At 31.7% G+C, this 23,921-nt stretch overlaps 1 protein-coding gene across 1 annotated transcript; it reads left to right on the top strand.

Annotated features, from left to right (window-relative positions):
- The first annotated feature begins 7,416 nt into the window (after positions 1-7,416).
- On the top strand, positions 7,417-23,382 carry LOC145127416 (protein FAR1-RELATED SEQUENCE 1-like). Its single transcript, XM_079062618.1, has 8 exons — positions 7,417-7,543; positions 11,301-11,411; positions 11,502-11,890; positions 20,953-21,007; positions 22,366-22,552; positions 22,672-22,906; positions 22,989-23,240; positions 23,314-23,382. The coding sequence occupies exons 1-8, from the start codon at positions 7,417-7,419 to the stop codon at positions 23,380-23,382; spliced, it is 1,425 nt and encodes a 474-aa protein (XP_078918744.1).
- The last annotated feature ends 539 nt before the right edge of the window (positions 23,383-23,921 follow it).

Below are 23,921 nucleotides of genomic sequence, written 5' to 3' on the forward strand. Positions count from 1 at the left end.
TTAAGTTATTCAAACCATCCACAGTCGGTCATATGTTGGAAGTAGATATGAATCAAGACTGTCATGGGTTGGTTTGTAGAGGTCCAAGTTGATGGACAAAGTGGTGCTACAACACTCATGAGTGCTCATAAGTTCTGAGTATTGGATTCAACCCGCGCTCATTTGAATCACTTCATGGATTTTATCACGAGTGATCATGAGACGATAATATCTTATATTCTTCAAACCTAGAGATATGAGTTGTTACTATGAGTTGGTTATACATTGATTGCACGAAAACGCATTTGGTAACTCGATGTTATAAAACGTGCCTTTGTGTATGATTCAACAAGTAGTAGAACAAGCCATATGAGTCGAAGTTTATCCATTCCTTTTACCTTGGGGATAAAAGTGATATTTGTGGGCCCCTCGATGATTTAGCGATGACACATGTGAGTGCTTGGCCAAGCCAGGACTGATTTGATTTGTTTAATCAGTCAGTCATCATAAATCGAAAATCGGGAAACAACAAATGGACAGAGAGAATGATTAAAATCCATGTCTCAGTCCATATGATATCTAGAATGGAGGAATATATGATCCCTTATCTAATGGACAAGTCATTGACAGAGGTCAGAGTTCATTGACAAGATCAGAGTTCGACAGCGGCTTTAAGAGCTACGATTGCTAGTTGGTTTTTGAAGTCATACTCAATAATAGTTTTAGACTTATCCAAGTGGGAGACTGTTGGATTAATGTCTAAGTCCATAACTATATTTGGTATGTACTTGACCCGACCCGGCATGGTCCATTTGGGTTGCACTTCACCGACACAATTTATATGGATAGTCTTTTGAGAATAGTATATTTATGATTTATATTAATATATTATAAGTTCTAATATATTAATATATAATCATATTATTTAATTAGTATTGATCAAGAATTAATTTATAATTAATTAAGTGATCAAAAGGAACTAATTAAATATGGACTCTTAGATATATATATGTGTAGTGGGCCAAGTTCATTTAGGTTGGGCTAAGTCTTCATGGATAGTCCATGGAGCTTTAACCCATGGATCCTAGGAAATGAAAGGTCATGGGTATTAGGGTTTAACCCTAATCCTCCACACTATATAAAGGGTCTTATGGTTCATGAAATTATGCTAGTGGCTAGTGTGGATACACTAAAGAGGGCAATAACCGATTTCATAGTGTGAGCCAAGTATCCATATTCTCTAAAGGCTTTCCAAGGTGTTTTGGTGATTTGTGATTCCACTTGAGGCTTCCACACTATTGGGGCTAAGCTCTTAAAGCTTGAAGACATCAAGCTACATCAAAAGGTATGTCATCTAACTAGAACTTTGTAGTATAGGTGCTTCACAATATGCTAGTTAGGATGAAACCTTGGAATATTTAATATTTGCATGTATAATAGAGAAAACATAGATCCAAGGTTTATAGGGTTGCATGTACACCATAGGAGTGTTAGAATGCTGAAAACCTAACATGAACAACTTGAACTACTTGGCTACAACCTCGAGCAAAACTCTAGCCTCTCCAAGGCAACCATATCCAACCCTCGCAGGGTTCTAAGACCAAGAAAATAAACGAATCCCTTACAATATGATCACATTTAGTCAATCCAAAATCTGAAGTCTCGAGATGGAATTTATTGCACTCAACTCCCAACTGGCTACTCAACTGCTTTTAACCTGGGGTTCCCACCCAAAAACAAAATCATAAATTCCACACTGCAATCTCTAACTCTCTTCTTGACAAGATATTAGGTACTCCTTCAAGAGAAACTCGCCTCGATAACCAATTCCCAGTGATATAACGAACAACGGGATGGAAACTGGGAGATGAACCCCTTTTAGATCAACAAGACCATGCTTCCTTTAATTCCCAAACCACATACCTATAATAACCGGCTCATAAGCTCCAACGCTCATACCTGGCCCAATCAGCCTCGGGCTGGAATACCAGGCATGCCCACAACGGGTCCAATCATCCTCAGAATGAAATACCCTCGTATCATGCACATGTTTGGCCCAATCAACCTTCGGGTTGGCATACCAAACACATCAGGTCCAATCAATCATAGGGTCCGGTCATCCTCGGGATGGAATACCCTAGATCAGAATACCACTATATACGAACTCAGGTCTAAACTCACAACTTGCGGTTCAGGGACGTACCCTTGTATTTCGCACAGAATCTTCCGATTCCTCGCAGCCGATTACGGCTCGTCCGAACCTCAACAATGTGTCCATTCCGAAAGCGTTCCAATAGAAGAATAAACTACTAGGATCACTAGGCCTACATCCTATGACTGGAATACTCCTACAAGGCCCTCAACATAGGTATTGATTGCCTCTGAGCCCACAGTATGAGTCTAGTATGCCTTACCTGGCCCTCAGCTCATGACTGGAATGCTCCTAATAAACTATCAACCTTGTCCAAAATAAAAGGCCTAACCAACGTACTTCACAACACTAACCAGCGCCACGATGCTGAAACCCCACCATGCACGATTCACCTATAGAACAAGTTGCTACCCAAGCAAAATCTTACAAAACTATGATCACACATGACCCTAGAATAGGATGATAATCGGACTCTAGATCTAATTTGCAGACTATAACTTGAATCTGATGAACCACGAAAGCTGAACCAACCCTATTGCCACCTTGAATACCCACAGATACACGCGAAGAATCACTACCACGCACATAATTGGGAATCCCTGACTCCATATTCACCCGCAACAAAACCCATACTCGATCGAGACCGATCCGATTCTACTAATACAAACCTAGTCTGAGAAGACTTCCACGATTATCTCGAAGGTTACCAAATCCATGGATAAAAGCGATTGCTACCTGACCAATGGTAGCCTTGCATCACAAGAAACCTTAAGCAATCCATTGCTTCCTTAACCTCATAATTGTAGTCACGTTCCTACAGTCTTATCACTGGCTTAACCAGGTCTAATCCCTCTGCGGAAACCCATAAACCCATCCATAGATTTCCATATCCTCACTGCTACACCCGAACTAGTGGGTACTACTGTCCCTTCCGCGTCCTAGCAACACGCTCATACTATCTACCAACCTAGCGAATGTTGCAGCTACACCCACAGACTTACATCACTCCTAGCACTATCTGCTGCTAGTGAATGCTACAGCTACCCCCGCAGTCTTACAACACTTTCCATACTACCTGATCGCTAGTGAATGCTACGGCTACTCCCGTAGTCTTACAACACTTCCCATACTGGTTGAACACGCACTCGACCTAACACACAACTGAACTTAATTCATGGCTAAAATTCCCAACCTGATTTCCCAAATTCCGCTATCATGCACCGAGAAGACGCGATTTCCCTACTGTGGAGCTTTACCGAACTCCCAACTTACACAACACTCAACCAAACAGCCACTAGGGCTGTCTTCCTTCCTAAAAATGATGTGAAACTTATCCCAGTTTCAAAACCGATCCTGCTTCTGCATTCCGGGTCGATTCTCCCCCACATAGATTCAACTAAGTCTTCATAATACATGAAAATTGAGAATTCCCGATCCTTCTTACTTTCCAATGATCGATCTGATGACAATCAGACCTTTCAAACTAGTACTCCTTTACTAGCCAACCCCAAATGATCACATCCTTCTAATAACTAGATGAACACTTCCTGAATTCTAGGGAAACCGACAGTCCCTAATACTTTAATGATCCCACACTCAAATCTTGAAGTCCAAAAGATAGATGCCCCAACTAACATCTCCGCAACGAGTTACTTCCTTTGGCGTTTTCCTCCGCCAACCAATAACGGTTACTGAACTACTAAATCCTGACAACGCCGAATAACCATCCTATGGGACCCTGCCCGTAGACCCCCCACATAATACCCTTCTTCTCAAGATGCTCCAAACAAGTCTCCCGCTCTCGGGTTCTAGAAATCATTTCATTCAGGGTTCGCTCCGTGACTCACTCACCAGCTCAATCGTCCACAGCTTAACTGTAGTAGCTGAAGCAACCTCTGCCCTAATCCGGGCTACGACTACTCCCAAGACATAGTCTCCAATCCCAAAAGAGCAATAGATCGCACAATCAATCCTTATCTCCTAATACAAGAAATCCACGACGAATCGGGTCTTAGCTCCTATGGGTAGGGACGATAATCACGTACACCTCACAAGATACTCATGCTATATCGACCCACCTGCGCTCACCATCACTGAAATAATGTCGCCAACCCCGACGACTAAGTGACCCCGAGCTGGAATACAACCTGATCCTGGGGTCACAAGCTTGCTCACTCCATCGAGCTCGAAAGAACTGAAAGGGCACAATCCTTGCCCTATAAAACGACATTCCAATCCATCAATTAACCATTCTACTTCTAGCTGCAAAGCCCCAGCTGAACATAATCATCACTCCTTTCCGGAGTCTCCACGTCTTGCATTCCGACCTCGAGCAAAACCCCTGAAGCCTCAAATCCAAAAAAACTCCTATGCTAGCCTCTCCCGCTCAACCCACGGAAGGTAACGAGTACGAAACATCTCCCTGATCCTAAGTAACTGCAGCCCTCTACTCATCATAATATGTCCCAGTAACAAATCCCGGTACTGCGAAGCTCGACCAGCTCCTCCCCCTGTCGTCGTTACAGCTGCTAAAGCTGTTGCGGCAGCCATCTCAGCAATGGCTACATAGCGCTCGTCGAAATACTCAACCATGGGGGTCTTAATAGACCTAACCATCTCCGGAAACTGTCCCTGGACAACCCCGATCACCTCCTACCGGATGATTTCACTGACACGGTCCTCTGACAATGCTGGTCTATCCTGGCTGCCAACTCCCGATCCTAACCTGGATCCGATGTCAAGACGTCTCGTAACCACCATTCTGGTAAGACACCAGATCTCTGATAATCCATATAATGACAGGGGACCAACTCCCAACCCAACCCTAGGGGTTGTGACTTCCTTGCTACGCGTATGGGTCCTGTGCTTTTAGTAGTAAGGGCCCATACTACCTTCCACACATACCCATATTTGTCTCAAGTATCACCACAACACCATACTAATACATATAGCAAGCGTTCAATCCTCACCCCTAGAGGAATGCTAAATCTCTCATAACTGGCCTCACGGCCTCTCACGACCCATCCATCCATGAAACTTCCACCAACCCTGCAGCACTAGTGTATGCTAGCCATACATAATGCTGGACCTTATAGACTTTCGAATATTCAATTCTACCCTAAGGTCAAATTAAACATTCTTCGGCTATAAGAACTTAATTATGTACAACCGTGATGCATACACTAGACAACTACAGTAATGATGTCAATTTCATATAAAGGAAACCCTAGGCTAGCAGGCATCATGTAATCAGGCAAGTCTATCATGCAATTCCTGAAGATCCCTAGCCTAGCACTAGCATGTTGTTCTAACATATCACAATATCAAATAATTATATGGTATTTTGGGATCTACTTACTGGCTCCGGCTGATCGTACACCCTGCATCCTCCTTTACTTATTTTGAAAACCATTTAAAAACCGTTTTGAAAATCTTTCCTTGATTTGAGACTGGATTCACACGAATGTTCCTCCAATTCACTCAAACCAAGGCTCTGATACCAACTTGTAACACCCCAAAAATTCAAGCCAATTTAAAACATTTAGAAACCAATAGTTGTTACCAATTTGTTTTCAAAACAATTCTATATCAGAGTATCCCAGAAACATAGTCATAAAAGGTGAGGAGCTGTACGATCAAGCCTTTGCCTTCCTGCGATCAGCTGATGTACCTGAAACAATAAACTGGAACTGTAAGCCTGAGGCTTAGTGAGTTCCCCCAAAATACCGATACACATAAAGTCCACATAACAATATCAGCAATATCATATCATAACAAACTGAACAGCATGCAACGGGTCCACAGCTTTACAAACTGGATTACCCCTCTGGGCCTACAGTGTGAGTCTGGATTGCCTTCCGAGCCCACAGCTCACATCTGGCTTGCCACTGAGCCCACAGTACGAGTCTCCCTTAGCTCGTATCTGGAATGCCCCGGGTCTATTGGCTACCGCACGGAGCGGTATCACCTCAACCCATCCCACATAACATATCAACATATAACATAACTACTGAGCATGCAGATAATCATATAACAATACAGGTAGTCCTACAGATCTACCTAACTGGCATAACCACTAGCATGCAACATTAACTCATACTCAACATCTAACACTGCTAGGATAACATATCCAGTGGGCCGGCCTTGGTGCCTTAGACCCCTTAGTATAGTGAGGTAACTCACCTGACACTACTGAAGTCCCACGGATAAAACCTAGTTGTTGGTTGACAAATGCCCGAACTGTCAACATCAAACAACACCCAATTAATAATTGGGTTCCAAGCCCAAGGTCCAACTCACACTACAACAACCCAATAGTCAAGTAATGGGCCAAAGCCTAACGGATGGCCTAATTTTCCAAATTGGGCCCAAGTCCTCACATGAGCCTTACCCTAAAGCTCATCTAATTACTTTGGTCCATTAACTTGTTCTTGGATGGCCCACCAATAGTCCAATCGTCAAAGCCTATTAGAAAGGCCCAATTCAAGGCCCGAGCAAGATTAGGGCTTTCACATGAAATGATGATTAGGGTTAAGTGTTTCTTACTTAACCCATTAAGGACTTAATTCATTAAGTCCATTATTGCCTTAAGTTAGTTTGCCAATGATTATTAATTATTATTTTAGGTCTAATAATTAATTCTCGTGTGTGTGTCCCAAACAATTCCCACAATTGGGGTTTTATGCCCTTAGGGTTTTCCAAACCCTAATTAGGGTTATTTCCAACCTAATACTAGCCCATTAGTCCATTGGTTGGGCTTTCATGTCACATTGGGCCTTATTGGCCCATTAGGGTTTCATTGGGCCCACTAGGGTTTCATTGGGCCCATTCTTGTCCAATCATCACAAATGAGGTCCAAACGCAATCAAAGCACACCGCCACCCGACACGGTGGCCGGTGGCAGCAGGAGGCGGCAACCGTCACTTCACGGTGGTGGTTTGGAGTTTTTTCTATTATTATTCCGGTTACAATTACAATGCTGAAAACCAAAATAACGCACACACAGCCACACACACCTAAATCCATAGCAAAACGCACACACAGCCACCACCATGCGGCGGCTGGTGGTGGCAGAACAACAAAGGCAACGTTAACCACCATGGTTGGAAGCCATGATGGTCTTCCATGGTTTCCGGCCAAACAAACTTCTCTATGGCAGGCTCTCTAGTGGCAAAATCACACCCACACACTTGATCGAAAAAATAACCCAACCACCCACCTGGTGGTTCCGGCAGCAGCAGCACAAGCGACCACTGCTACGGTTGACAGCGGGAACAGCTGCAGCGATGGCGTCAGCGATAGCGACATTGAGACCCACAACAACAGGTTCGACCTGCCCTTCTCACGACCACAACACCGATTCATCCTCATGTCTGATGGTCTCCGGCGGCGGCTCACAGATTCAGTCTCAACGTGAGACTCTTCGTTTCCACCGTCGACTGGAGCGTCAATGGCGTCGGACGGTGGTTTAGCGGCGATAGCTGGGTTTGGCGGTCACAACAGCTTCTAACGACGGTTCACGACCCATCTTCGCTCCGCGTTCCGCTGCTGGCTTCTGGTGGACTTCCCGGAAGTACGCTGTATTCCTGGCAATGGTGGTGCTGCTACGATGGCGAGATATTGGTGACGGAGGCGGGCTTCAATAACGACGGGAATGTCTTCAACGAATGGTGGCGGCTGGAGGGAGGCACAAGGGGGGGGGGGTTGACGGCTGCTTATGATTTAAGTTTAGGGTATGAGCAATGGAACAGTTATACCTGTTCCATACAAACAAGGAGCCATATTGACGGAAATAGTCCCTCCTCCTCCCTTTTCTTACAAAACAATCCTTAATTTACCCTTTAAACCCTTGCTCCCATAACTCTTTTCAGTACCAGTCCAACAGTTACGAAACAACCCCTCCTCTACAAATTATTCTCATTTAAGATCAATAAATTACCATTTAACCCCTCCTTCTGAAAATCCTTACCAATCAAGTCCAAGATTTATACTTTTAACCCTCGGAAATCAAAAGTATATCATTTGGCACCCCGAAACCAACACCCCACTAACCATTTAATTATTCTATTTAAAACGGGGTGTTACAAAATTGTTTCGCTATAGTAAAGCTTAAGGGAGAGGGTACTAATACTTCATTTCAAATCTAAAAGTTTAGATTGAAGTGTTATTGGAACTTAGTCATGAACCTATATGAATATCATATTGAAATGTTTCAACATAGGAAATTCAATATATGGAAATATTATAGCAAGAGACTGATCAAGTATCATGTATTTATGTAAGACATTATGAATCGAATCCCATATGCTTCAGGTATAGGATCGATTGCATGTGCTATAATATTCACTTGTTCTGATTTTTCCAAATGTCGAGCGCATTAAGAGGGAAAGGGACTAGAACCAGATATGACTAAAGGTGTTAAACAACTGTCGAGGACAATCTGAGGTTTACCAAAGATTGGTTGCTTGTGGACAGTTGGGAGTATAATATAAATTTGGAAGGACCATATTGATATATTATGAGTGGAGGTAACTCTTGTTCAGAATTGATAGTCATATGGGAATATGGAAATATTTCCATAGTGGGAGTTGGTTATTGAGATCTGGGCATAAGATTAGTAACTTTAATGCAAGAAGGATGTTCAAGGAATGCTCTTTGAATGTGAGACTTCATTTCCATGGAATTGTTTTTGTAACCAATATCCAATGGAATGCTTTGTAATATCATTGGAAAAGTCTCTATGACTTTGGTGCCTTGAAATTACAAAAGAATCATTGCATGTAAGTTTAGACTCTAACAGATTCTATTAGTGGCAAGAATTTGGTATTCTTACACTTGTGATAAAGATTTGGAATTGTGAAATGAGCATCATTGAAAATGTGTTCAATTAATCTGTTTCACAAAGGAATGATCATAGATAAACATAGTGTGCGTGCTTGGAGCATGGCATGACTATTGTCTTAATTCAAGTATTAAGTTGATTACTCGAAACATTATACAATGAATAAAGTCTGATTAATATGGTGATTAAATAATAAGTGTTTTATTTATATTCAAAAGTTTTGAGACTATAGTTAATTACGTTATTCTTGTGTTTCACTTCGCATGTTCTACTTCCCGAATAACTGGATTATTCAAACATCCACAATTTATACTTTTGAAGTAAGTAGTGAATTAAGACCGCGATGAATCCGACTGTAGATTTTCTAAGTGCTTAGACATATCAAATGTTTGCTGTAGTGTTCATGAGTACTCCTGAAATAGGAATTTGAGTATTGGATAAACCCACACTCAGAGAATTACTTCATGGATTTTATCACAATAATTTTGAGATGATAATATATTATATTCTTGAGACGGAGACATATTACTTGTTGTTTACGAGTCGGTTGTGCATTGATAATATGTAAATGCATCAGTAATTTGATGTTATAAAACGTATTATTGTGCGTGATTTGATGAGTGAATTGTGCAAACATATGAGTTGAAGTTTATCTGTTCCTTTTACCCTAAATGGGATAAAAGCGATATATGCGGGGCCCCTCGATAATTTAGTGATGACATCTTAAGCGCTTGGCCAAGCCTGTACTGAATTGATTTGTTCAATTAGTAGTCTGTTATCAGTCGTCATAAATCGGAAATCGGGAAACAAATTTTGGACAGAGAGAATGATTATAATCCATGTCTCATGTCCATATGATATCTTGTAGAACGATGGGATATTTGATCACTTATCTAAAGGACACTTAACTGACTAGGTCATAGTTCGACAACGGCTTTTGAAAGCTACGATTGCTATTCAAATTTTGAGGTCATACTTGCAATCATAGTTATTAGACTTATCCAAGTGGGAGACTGTTGGATTAGGTGTGTAAGCCCATAACTATAATTGGTATGTACTTGATAGTAACATGGTCCTTTTTGGTTGCATTCACTCATGTAACTTGACAGGATGACTAGTGGAGATAGAGAGTAGAATTTATTATTTGAAATAATAAATTGGTACTTAAAATGATTTTACTAATATATTATTTGGAAATCATATTATCAATTAGTATTTAATCAGAAATTAATTTGATATTAATTTTGGGATTATAGGAACTGATTAATAATGGAGGGACTGGTTTGCAAATCAATGATAGTTGTAAAACTGGGCTGATGGACTCCTTAATTAGGAGTGGACGAAATCATATAGTGAGGCCCTATAGATCTCGTCCAATGCCTACTAGTAAGAGGTCCATGGGCTGCTTAAGCCTTAAGCAGGAAATTAGGGTTTCCTCCAGAAACCCTAGCAGCCCACAACTATATAAAGACCCATATACCTATGATTTTTGGCCAATGATTCTTCATAGAAACCCTAGCCAAAATTCTTAGGGTATTCCCTCCTCTCTCCTCTCATCTTGTTGCATTGGATGTTTGTGAACCATTAGAGGTGCAACATTTGGGGCACTAAGCTTTAAAGTGTCAAGGATCTTCAAGATTGTCTTGTTATCGCTACATAACAAGTAAGGTAATATTCTAACCCTAATTTTATATAATTTTCGAGATTGTATGCTAGTTTTAGGGTTATTGCTTTGGTATTCAACTTGCATGTTCGATTAAAGAAAAAGTTAGATCCAAACCAATTAGGGTTGCATGATCACATAGGAATGTAGATATGCTCAAAACTCATCAAAATTATCATCGATTTCTACTGAAACTCTATAATTTAGATTCACATAACACAAAATTAGCTTAGATTCGAACTCAAAATTGATAGATTACTACCGATTTGTAATGCTCTGTATCAAAACAGTTTTTTCAGTTATGATTCTAATGAAATCATTTATGAAATTGACATGATTAAATCTAATTTACTGTAAAAACTTTGATTTTAATCTCGATTCGTCGATATTTATATACATTACGATTGAAAAGACATGATTTATAACAACATTTGTTCATATACGAAACTGTTTTATAATTAGGTTAAAAATCGAATTTTTATTCATAAAAAACTTTAGATCATTGTTTAATGTACAAAAAACATTAGTTTTCAATTTTTTATTGATAATATGATGAGTGATATCAAAATTGACTAATACAAAAGGCTAATCATATATATATATATATATATATATATATATATATATATATATCGTGTTAATATCAGGTTCTATGTTAATGTTAGGTCAAAAACAAGTTGTGGAGCAAAATTCAACAAATGTAGAATGTACAATGCATGTTGATGATGCAAAAAGCGAAAAACATAAAACAACAAATTCAGAAAGTAATGATCAAGGTAATTTTGTTATTAAAAAATATTATTTTTTTGTAAAATATGATTTAATATACAATATTTTATGAATTCTTAACAATGGTTCTATCACAGCAAATATTGGATCTTCATCAGGGAATGTTGAATCTTCATCATATTGTATACATGATCCAACTATGAGAATAATTAATGGAAAAATATATTGGATCCCAGATGTAGATATCAAACCTTATAAGGGACATACTTTTCCTACATTTGAAGAAGGTTTAGCATTCTATAAAGAATATGCTAGGAAAAGTGGTTTTGAAACAAGAATAGGATCTACAAAGACAGTAAAAGGAGTAGAAGGTTATGGAAGAAGATACATAGTATGTAATAGACAAGGATCAAAAAGGAAATCTGCATATGATACTCTAACAGATTCAAACAGCAAAAAACGCAGAAGACCTTCTATTAGAGTAAACTGTGAAGCATATGTAAGAATGAAGGTCAACAATAATAACGTATGACATATATATGAGCTTAAAGAAGAACATACACATATGTTTGTTCATGTGGAAGATAAAAATTTTCTAAATTTTGAAAGAAGACTCACATTTTCACAAAAGAAAATCATCTATGATATGTTAAATGTGAACATGGGACCAAGTGCTGCATATAAATACATAAAAGAGTCCAGGGGTGGTTTTGAGAATACTGGAGCTACAGGAACAGATACAAAAAATTTCAAAAGAGATTGAATTGAATTAATTAGAGAAAGAGATGCAGATTTTGTGATAAACAAGTTAATGAAGAAAAGGATTATTTACAGGATTTTTCATTTGACTATAGTGTTGGAAGTAATAGAGAATTTACTGGATTGTATTGGGGGGGGGATGAAGAAGCAAAACGAAACTATTCTGCCTTTGGAGATGTTCTTGGTTTTGATGCAACTTACCGAACAAACAAGTAAGTGACTCCACAATTTACTTATATTTTCAAATTATTTAATTTACAAATATTAGAATAGTGGAGCATTATTTTTAATTACAACAATTTTGTATCAATAGATTTTGAGAATAAAAAATTAAAAATAAAAGATTCAAAAATAAATTGAATATTTAATGTAATTATAATTCGAATCATCATATTCATAATCATTATTCATAGAGAATCATTTACGAAAATTTTGAATATTAATAGTTTTTTTATTGAATCATTTAATGATTATCTTAAATTAGATTAAATTTAAATAAATAGTATGTAAGTCACTAAATTATATTTTTGAATCATTATATTTAGAATCATTAATTTTATGAAATATTAATCTATCAACAATAATAATGAAGTATTTTTGAAACTATTCTGCCTTTGGAGATGTTCTTGCTTTTGATGCAACTTACCGAACAAACAAGTAAGCGAGTCCATAATTTACTTATATTTTCGAATTATTTAATTTATAAATATTAGAACAGTGGATCATTATTTTTAATTATAACAATTTTGTATCAATAGATTTTGAGAATAGAAATTTAAAAATAAAAGATTCAAAAATAAATTGAATCTTTAATGTAATTATAATTTGAATCATCATATTTATAATCATTATTAATAGAAAATCATTTAGGAAAATTTTGAATATTAATAATTTTTTTATTGAATCATTTAATGATTATCTTAAATTAGATCAAATTTAAATAAATAGTATGTAAGTCATTAAATTATATTTCTTAATCATTGTATTTAGAATCATTAATTTTATAAAATATTAATCTATCACCAATAATAATGAAATATTTTTGAAACTATTCTGCCTTTGGAGATGTTCTTGGTTTTGATGCAACTTACCGAATAAACAAGTAAGTGACACCATAATTTACTTATAATTTCGAATTATTTAATTTATAAATATTAGAATAGTGGATCATTATTTTTAATTATAACAATTTTGTATCCATAGATTTTGAGAATAGAAAATTAAAAATAAAAGATTCAAAAATAAATTGAATCTTTAATGCAATTATAATTTGAATCATCATATTTATAATCATTATTAATAGAGAATCATTTAAGAAAATTTTGAAAATTAATATATTTTTTATTGAATCATTTAATGATTATCTTAAATTAGATAGAATTTAAATAAATAGTATGTAAGTCATTAAATTATATTTTTTAATCATTGTATTTAGAATCATTAATTCTATGAAATATTAATCTATCAACAATAATAATGAAATATTTTTGAAACAATTCTGCCTTTGGAGATTTTCTTGGTATTAATGCAACATACCGAAAAACAAGTAAGTGACTCCACAATTTACTTATATTTTCAAATTATTTAATTTATAAATATTAGAATAGTGGATCATTATTTTTAACTACAACAATTTTGTATCAATAGATTTTGAGAATAAAAATTTAAAAATAAAAGATTCAAAAATAAATTGAATATTTAATGTAATTATAATTCGAATCATCGTATTTATAATCATTATTAATAGAGAATCATTTAGGAAACTTTTGAATATTAATAATTTTTTATTGAATCATTTAATGATCATCTTAAATTAGATCAAATTTAAATAAATAGTATGTAAGTCACTAAGTTATATTTTTGAATGACTGTATTTAGAATCATTAATTTTATTAAATATCAATCCATCAACAATAATAATGAAATATTTTTGAAACTATTCTGCCTTTGGAGATGTTCATGGTTTTGATGTAATTTACCGAACAAACAAGTAAGTGACTCCATAATTAACTTATATCTCCGAATTATTTAATTTACAAATATTAAAATAGTGGATCATTATTTTTAATTATAACAATTTTGTATCAATACATTTTGAGAATAGAAATTTAAAAATAAAAGATTCAAAAATAAATTAAATCTTTAATGTAATTCTAATTTGAATCATCATATTTATAATCATTATTAATAGAGAATCATTTAGGAAAATTTTGAATATTAACATTTTTTTATTGAATAATTTAATGATTATCTTAAATTAGATCAAATTTAAATAAATAGTATGTAAGTCATTAAATTATATTTTTTAATCATTGTATTTAGAATCATTAATTTTATAAAATATTAATCTATCAACAATGATAATGAAATATTTTTGAAACTATTCTGCCTGTGGAGATGTTCTTGGTTTTGATGCTACTTACCGAACAAACAAGTAAGTGACACCACAATTTACTTATAATTTCTAATTATTTAATTTATAAATATTAGAATAGTGGATCATTATTTTTAATTATAACAATTTTGTATCTATAGATTTTGAGAATAGAAAATTAAAAATAAAAGATTCAAAAATAAATTGAATCTTTAATGCAATTATAATTTGAATCATCATATTTATAATCATTATTAATAAAGAATCATTTAAGAAAATTTAATAATTTTTTATTGAATCATTTAATGATTATCTTAAATTAGATAAAGTTAAATAAATAGTATGTAAGTCACTAAATTATATTTTTGAATCATTGTATGTAGAATCATTAATTCTATGAAATATTAATCTATCAACAATAATAATGAAATATTTTTAAAACAATTCTGCCTTTGGAGATGTTCTTGGTTTTAATGCAACATACTGAACAAACAAGTAAGTGACTCCATAATTTACTTATATATTTGAATTATTTAATTTACAAATATTAGAATAGTAGCTCATTATTTTTAATTATAACAATTTTGTATCAATAGATTTTGAGAATATAAATTTAAAAATAAAAGATTCAAAAATAAATTGAATTTTTAATGTAAGTCACTAAGTTATATTTTTGAATGACTGTATTTAGAATCATTAATTTTATTAAATATCAATCCATCAACAATAATAATGAAATATTTTTGAAACTATTCTGCCTTTGGAGATGTTCATGGTTTTGATGTAATTTACCGAACAAACAAGTAAGTGACTCCATAATTAACTTATATATTCGAATTATTTAATTTACAAATATTAAAATAGTGGATCATTATTTTTAATTATAACAATTTTGTATCAATATATTTTGAGAATAGAAATTTAAAAATAAAAGATTCAAAAATAAATTAAATCTTTAATGTAATTCTAATTTGAATCATCATATTTATAATCATTATTAATAGAGAATCATTTAGGAAAATTTTGAATATTAATAATTTTTTGAGTAATATACACGAATGGTCCTTATGGTTTAGGGTAATTTTCACGTTTGGTCCCTAACTTATTTTTTTAACTCGGAAGGTCCCCACTATTTGTTTTTATTACGCGTATGGTCCCTGTCTTACCTAAAAAGACTATATTTCCCTTGAGTTTTTAATTTATTTAAATGAACACACCTCCAACCCCACATTCCCCACCTTACCTTACGTACTCCATTATTTTTTTCTATTTAAATAATAGAATTTTTAAGTAAGACAGGGACCAAGCGTGTAACAAAAACGAATAACAGGGACCAAGTGCGAAACAAAGATAAATAGTAGGGACCTTCCGAGTTAAAAAAATAAGTTAGGGACCAAACGTACAAATTACCCCAAACCATAGGGACCATTCGTGTAATTTACTCTAATTTTTTAATGAATCATTTAATGATTATCTTAAATTAGATCAAATTTAAATAAATAGTATCTAAGTCATTAAATTATATTTTTGAATCATTGTATTTGGAATGATTAATTTTATGAAATATTAATCTATCAACAATAATAATGAAATAGTTTTGAAACTATTATGCGTTTGGAGAAGTTATTAGTTTTGATACAACTTACCAAACAAACAAGTAAGTAACTCCATAATTTACTTATATTTTCGAATTTATAAATTTAAAAATATTAGAATAGTGGATCATTATTTTTAATTATAACAATTTTTTATCAATAGATTTTGAGAAAAGAGATTTAAAAATAAAAGATTCAAAAATAAATTGAATCTTTAATGTAATTATAATTTGAATCATCATATTTATAATCATTATAAATAGAGAATCATTTAGGAAAATTTTGAATATTAATAATTTTTTAATTGAATCATTTAATGATTATCATAAATTAGATCAAATTTAAATAAATATTATGTAAGTCATTAAAATATATATTTTTTAATCATTGTATTTAGAATCATTAATTTTATAAAATATTAATCTATCAACAATAATAATGAAATATTTTTGAAACTATTCTGCTTTTGGAGATGTTCTTGGTTTTGATGCAACTTACCGAACAAACAAGTAAGTGACACCATAATTTACTTTTAATTTCGAATTATTTAATTTATAAATACTAGAATCGTGGATCATTATTTTTAATTATAACAATTTTGTATCAATAGATTTTGAGAATAGAAAATTAAAAATAAAAGATTCAAAAATAAATTGAATCTTTAATGCAATTATAATTTGAATCATCATATTTATAATCATTATTAATAGAGAATCATTTAGGAAAATTTTGAATATTAATAATTTTTTAATTGAATCATTTAATGATTATCTTAAATTAGATCAAATTTAAATAAATGTTATGTAAGTCATTAAATTATATTTTTGAATCATTGTATCTAAAATCATTAATTTTATGAAATATTAATCTATCAACAATAATAATGAAATTTTTTTGAAACAATTCTGCCTTTGGAGATGTTCTTGGTTTTAATGCAACATACCGAACAAACAAGTAAGTGACTCCATAATTTAATTATATATCTGAATTATTTAATTTACAAATATTAGAACAGTGGATCATTATTTTTGATTATAACAATTTTGTATCAATAGATTTTGAGATTAAAAATTTAAAAATAAAAGATTCAAAAATAAATTAAAACTTTAATGTAATTATAATTTAAATCATCATATTTATAATCATTATTAATAGAGAATCAGTTAGGAAAATTTTAATTATTAATAAATTTTTTTTGAATCATTTAATGATGATCTTAAATTAGATCAAATTTAAATAAATAGTATGTAAGCCACTAAATTATATTTTTGAATCATTGTATTTAGAAGCATTAATTTTATTAAATATTAATCTATCAACAATAATAATGAAATATTTTTGAAACTATTATGTCTTTGTAGATGTTCTTGGTTTTGATGCAATTTACCAAACAAACAAGTAAGTGACTCCATAATTAACTTATATCTTCGAATTATTTAATTTACAAATATTAAAATAGTGGATCATTATTTTTAATTATAACAATTTTGTATCAATAGATTTTAAGAATAAAAATTTAAAAATAAAAGATTGAAAAATAAATTGAATCTTTAATGTAATTATAATTTGAATCATCATATTTATAATCATTATTAATAGAGAATCATTTAGGAAAATTTTGAATATTAATATTTTTTATTGAATCATTTAATGATTATCTTAAATTAGATCAAATTTAAATAAATAGTATGTAAGTCATTAAATTATATTTTTGAATCATTGTATTTGGAATGATTAATTTTATGAAATATTAATCTGTCAACAATAATAATATAATATTTTTGAAACTATTATGTGTTTGGATATGTTATTGGTTTTAATGCAACTTACCGGACAAACAAATACGTGACTCCATAATTTACTTATATTTTTGAATTATTTAATTTACAAATATTAGAGTAGTGGATCATTATTTTTATTATAACAATTTTGCATCAATAGATTTTGAGAATATAAATTTGAAAATAAAAGATTCATAAATAAATTGAATCTTTAATGTAATTATAATTTGAATCATCATATTTATAATCATTATTAATAGAGAATCATTTTTGAAAATTTAGAATATTAATAATTTTTTTATTGAATCATTTAATGATTATCTTAAATTAAATAAAATTTAAATAAATAGTATGTAAGTCATTAAATTATATTTTTGAATCATTGTATTTAGAATGATTATTTTTATGAAATATTAATCTATCAACAATAATAATGAAATATTTTTGAGACTATTATGCGTTTGGAGATGTTATTGGTTTTGATGCAACTTACCGAACAAACAAGTAAGTGACTCCATAATTTACTTATATTTTCGAATTATTTAATTTACAAATATTAGAATAGTGGATCATTTTTTTATTGTAACAATTTTGTATCAATAGATTTTGAGAATATAAATTTAAAATAAAAGATTCAAAAATAAATTGAATCTTTTATTGTAATTATAATTTGAATCATCATATTTATAATCATTATTAATAGAGAATCATTTTCGAAAATTTTGAATATTAATAATTATTTTATTGAATCATTTAATGATTATCTTAAATTAGATCAAATTTAAATAAATAGTATGTAAGTCATTAAATTATATTTTTGAATCATTGTATTTGGGATGATTAATTTTATGAAATATTAATCTGTCAACAATAATAATGAAATGTTTTTGAAACTATTATGCGTTTGGAAATGTTATTGGTTTTCATGTAACATACCGAACAAACAAGTAAGTGACTCCATAATTTACTTATATTTTCGAATTATTTAATTTACAAATATTAGAATAGTGGATCATTTTTCTTTATTATAACAATTTTGTATCAATAGATTTTGAGAATATAAATTTAAAAATAAAAGATTCAAAAATAAATTGAATCTTTAATGTAATTATAATTTGAATCATCATATTTATAATCATTATTAATAGAGAATCATTTTTGAAAATTTTGAATATTAATAATTTTTCTATTGAATTATTTAATGTATCAACAATAATAATGAAATATTTTTGAAACTATTCTCCCTTTGGAGATGTTCTTGGTTTTGATGCAACTTACCGAACAAACAAGTAAGTGACTCCTTAATTTATTTATATTTTCGAATTATTTAATTTACAAATATTAGAATAGTGGATCACTATCTTTAATTATTACAATTTTGTATCAATAAATTTTGAGAATATCAATTTAAAAATAAAAGATTCAAAAATAAATTGAATCTTTAATGTAATTATAATTTAAATCATCATATTTATAATCATTATTAATTGAGAATCATTTAGGAAAATTTTGAATATTAACATTTTTTTATTGAATCATTTAATGATTATCTTAAATTAGATCAAATTTAAATAAATAGTATGTAAGTCATTAAATTATATTTTTGAGTCATTGTATTTAGAATCATTAATTTTATGAAATATTAATCTATTAACATAAAAAATTATATTTTTCGAAATTCTATATATATATATATATATATATATATATATATATATGTGTGTGTGTGTGTGTGTGTGTATGTATGTATATATATATATATATATATATATATATATATATATACTATCTTATAAAAGAAATGTAACTATTTCTAAAAATAGATTGAATATAATAATATTATTTTTTAAGACGTCCACACCATTAAACTGATAGTACAAGTAACCAACATTAAAATAATATTAAATTTGAAGCGTCCAAGCATTTTAGCTGAAGATACAAACATCTCATGCTTAAAGGAAAAGCTTATAATACTGTTTTCGATAAGAATACCTTTTCGGATAAAATTCTCAAATCATAAAACCAGGTCTTCATCCTAAAATTAATACCATAAAATCTGGGATTCAAAAATTTGAAATTTGAATTCACATCTCTTCCAAACTATATGATCACTCTACCATTCTCCTCACGTCCACATTCTTTCTTATTTAAAAAACTTGAAACCTAGAATAGTCTAACCTCCCCTGTCACAGATGCCAGCCACTCTCCATAACCATTTTGAAGGTACGACATCCTCCCAAATACATTCACATATCTTTAACCACTTCAATCTCTTTGCTTCATCTCTTTCCTTTACAAATCGTAGCCGCACCACCACCACGACCACCATCCCTCACCCTCTTCCTCTTTCTCTCAATCACTATAACACTGGATGTTTTTGCCCCTTCTCCTTCCCACGATACATTCATGGCACCACTGTTATTCATTTTGGACACCACCGCCGTCGCTCTCCCCATTAGCGGCCACAACCATTGATCGCCACCCTTTAACTGGTAAATTGTCTGATTTTTCCATCGTAGCTACACCACCACACCAACACCTACAACCATCGATGTCTTAAGATAATTTTTATCCTTTTGATTCCCATCTTGATTTCCCTTGCCCTTTCTCAAAGTTGATTCCCATCTTGATTTCCGTTTCTCTCTATTTCCCCTCTCTTAAAAAACCTAATCTGTTCGCCACAATCGTCTCAGAGTCACCGCGTTTACCGGCCTTCACCACTACAGTTCATCCTATCAGATTGTTTAGAGGAATACTGGTGTCGCTAACCCTTCTTCAAATTCTTCAGTTCATAAAATGGAAGGTACAATTCTATGTATACACTTGTATTTCGAATTTTAAATTAGCATTTTCTGTTTGTGATTTGTTAATGCCTAATTTCAAAGCAACTCAATCAGTTTTGAAGAATAAGATCATGCTTTGAATGCTCTATTAGTTATGTATGTATCTGATGCTACTCCTTAACATTTTGATTCGTCTGTTCTTTTTCCCCCAAATTTAATTCTTATGAGTTGTGAGTACATATCTAAAACTTGTATCTTTTTAACTAAGTTGGTGTGTGCTTTTCTTTGATTTGTAGGTAGGTTGTAACAGATTAACAGTTAAAAGGATGTGTGCTTTTCTTCAATCTACAGGTAGGTTTTCTACTTTTCTCATATTAGTTTTAGTTTTACCATGTTGACATATGTTCTTTCTTTTTTAGTGGCTGAGTCTGAACTTGGCTCAGTCTGATTTTTATTCTCTTCTCGTGTGTAAATGGCCATTTTCTACCATAACTAAGTTGTATCATTTTAAATTTTGGAGCATTCTTTTTGATTTTTTTTCTTACATGTTGTATGTTTAAGCAAGATTTTCTATTTATGCAGGATTTATATTTTATGTTGGATTGTGTGTTCAAAATCAAAGGCATTTTATGCAATTGGTGGTTATGGGCATCGGCTTAAGGTATGCAAGCTAAATGTTGTTAAATATAAATAAGGTATTACAGTTAATAAATATTTATCTTATATACTATTGACACATGGTAGGAACAAAAAAAAATTGAAGGGAAATGATTTAACTCAGGAAATAATTAAGTAAAGAAATGATTGTTGGTTGCTTACAAAAAATGAGATTCTCAAGTAGGTTGTTCAAGTTTTAAGTTATTGTTTGGGATGATTCTAATACATACGTGTCTCTGTACCATTGAAATGCAGTCTCTATGAGACTGAAATTACTAGGCCACAACCGCCCAGTCTCTTTCAAGTAATATAGCCTTTATGTCTCCCTTGATGAAGCCAAATCAAAATCGTCGTTTTACTATTGTCTTGAAGCTCAATCGATTCATCCTTCCTAACCGCTTGTGCTTTGGTTAAATGGAGGTAATTTTGGTTATCTTGTCTTCACTCCAAGCATGTGTGCTTTTATTAATAACAACTGAAGCATTTTGTTTCACTTTTAGCAGGACCTGGTTTTTCATCTTCGTTTTTTGTCTTCGTCTGTTGGAGAAGGGATTTTGTTGAGCATGGTCCTTTTAAACCAAGTGGTAGTGTTTTGATTATTAACCATGTAGAATAATAATTTTACTTATTAGTGTATCTTTGATGTTTAAGTTTTATTTTCAAAGGGTTCTCCTGTCCCTTTTTGTACTCTCAAAGGAAAGGTAATCATTTCAAGGGGAAAATACATGAAGGAGATGTCAGCGTTCCAGGATAAAGGGCAAACTATTTGTCGCCGCCGCTTTACGCGGGTAAACGACTAGTATATATATATATATATATATATATATATATATATATATATATATATATATATATATATATATATATATATATATATATATATAACTGGATCACTACTTTAATAATATTAAAACGTTAAAAAGAATAATTTGCATCATTAATAAAAATTTTAAATAAATAATTTGCCTCATTACTAAAATTTTGAATAAATAAATTTGTCCTTACTTTGTTTTACAAATATTGGATGATTTTTGTACCATTTACTGGTATAGATAATCATAAACGATGCATAACTTTTGGAGCTAGGTTACTTTCAAGTGAAAGCATTGAATCTTACTCATGGCTACTACATGCTTTCAAAAAAGCATTTCTCAAAGAGCCAAATGTGTTTGTGACAGATCAAGATGTTGCAATTTTACAAGCAGCACCAACTATATTCCAGAATGGAAGACGTAGATTGTGTATGTGGCACATATAACAAAAATTTACTGACAAGGTTAATATAAAATTATATATTTTTTATTTAATATAAATGATTTTTTAATTATATATATATATATATATATATATGTATGCAGTTGGGAAGTCATATGGCAAAAAACAGATGTTTTGAAAAAGTTGAGTGATCTAATTTGGAATGAAACAATACTCAAAGAAGATTTTGAATCAACATGGAAAAACTTAATGGATGAGTTTCAGTTAAATGAAAACAATTGGTTTAACGAGATGTACAAAATGAGAGATTTATGGATTCCTTCTTATTTCAAACAATGCACATTCTCTGGATTGATGAGGACTACATCAAGATCTGAAGTTGAAAAATTATTTCTATAGGATACTCTCTAACTCAGATTGCATTTGATTGAATTTTCAACTCATTTTGATACTGCATTAGAAGGACAAAGATGCATTAAAAGAAAAAAATGATCATGATTCAAGATACACAAAACCAAATTTGAAAACTGAATTGAAACTTAAAGTTGAAGTAGCTGAATTCTTCACAAGAAATGTTTTCTTTGATATTCAATCAGAGATTGTTGCATCAATGGTTAGTTGCATGTCAATCAGATTAGAAGAATCAGAAGAATTGAAAACATTCACAATAAAAGATATAGACAAACATCCAAAACATCATGACCAATTTGAGGTACATTATAAATTATAATTATATTACACATATTATATTAACTTATATTGACTATTTATTACTTTTTTCACAGGTTAAACTTTTTAAATCGGATCAAAAACTTCTTTGTTCTCGCTTTAAATTTGAATTGGCGGGAATTTGATGTAGACCTGTTTCTATGTTTTAAGAATGGAAAGTGTGGAGAGTTATCCAAAAGCATATTTGACAAAAAGATGGAAAAAAGATGTGGTACCACGATACATGAATACTTATAAAATACCAAATGTCCATACAAAAAAAAAGAAAGAAGAAATTCAATCTGTTATACGGGAATTAGAATTTGCAATGGAGTTCTGCATTGATAGGCCGGTGAATGATTTTGACAAATTGATCTTGTTCAGAGATGAAATGAATGAGAATATTACAAAGGTTGACAATGAAACAAAAAAATGAAAAATCAATGAACAACACATAAGTTATTGAGACTTTGATGGGTATTGAACAGAAAGAGAAATTAAGCGTATTACCTCCTACATTAATCAATAACAAAGGTGTTCGAAAAACAAAGAAAAGAATGAAGGGGAAGAAGGAGATTGCTGCTGAAAAAGCAAAGAAGGATGGGAGAAAATGTCATAAATGTGGTAAATACATAAAATACGACACAAGTGAAAAACATGATGCATGTAATTGCCATAAATTCAC

This window comes from Lactuca virosa, chromosome 7, assembly GCF_052849685.1.
Source record: "Lactuca virosa cultivar CGN04683 chromosome 7, Lactuca_virosa_CGN04683_v6, whole genome shotgun sequence".
Taxonomy (NCBI): Eukaryota; Viridiplantae; Streptophyta; class Magnoliopsida; order Asterales; family Asteraceae; genus Lactuca; species Lactuca virosa.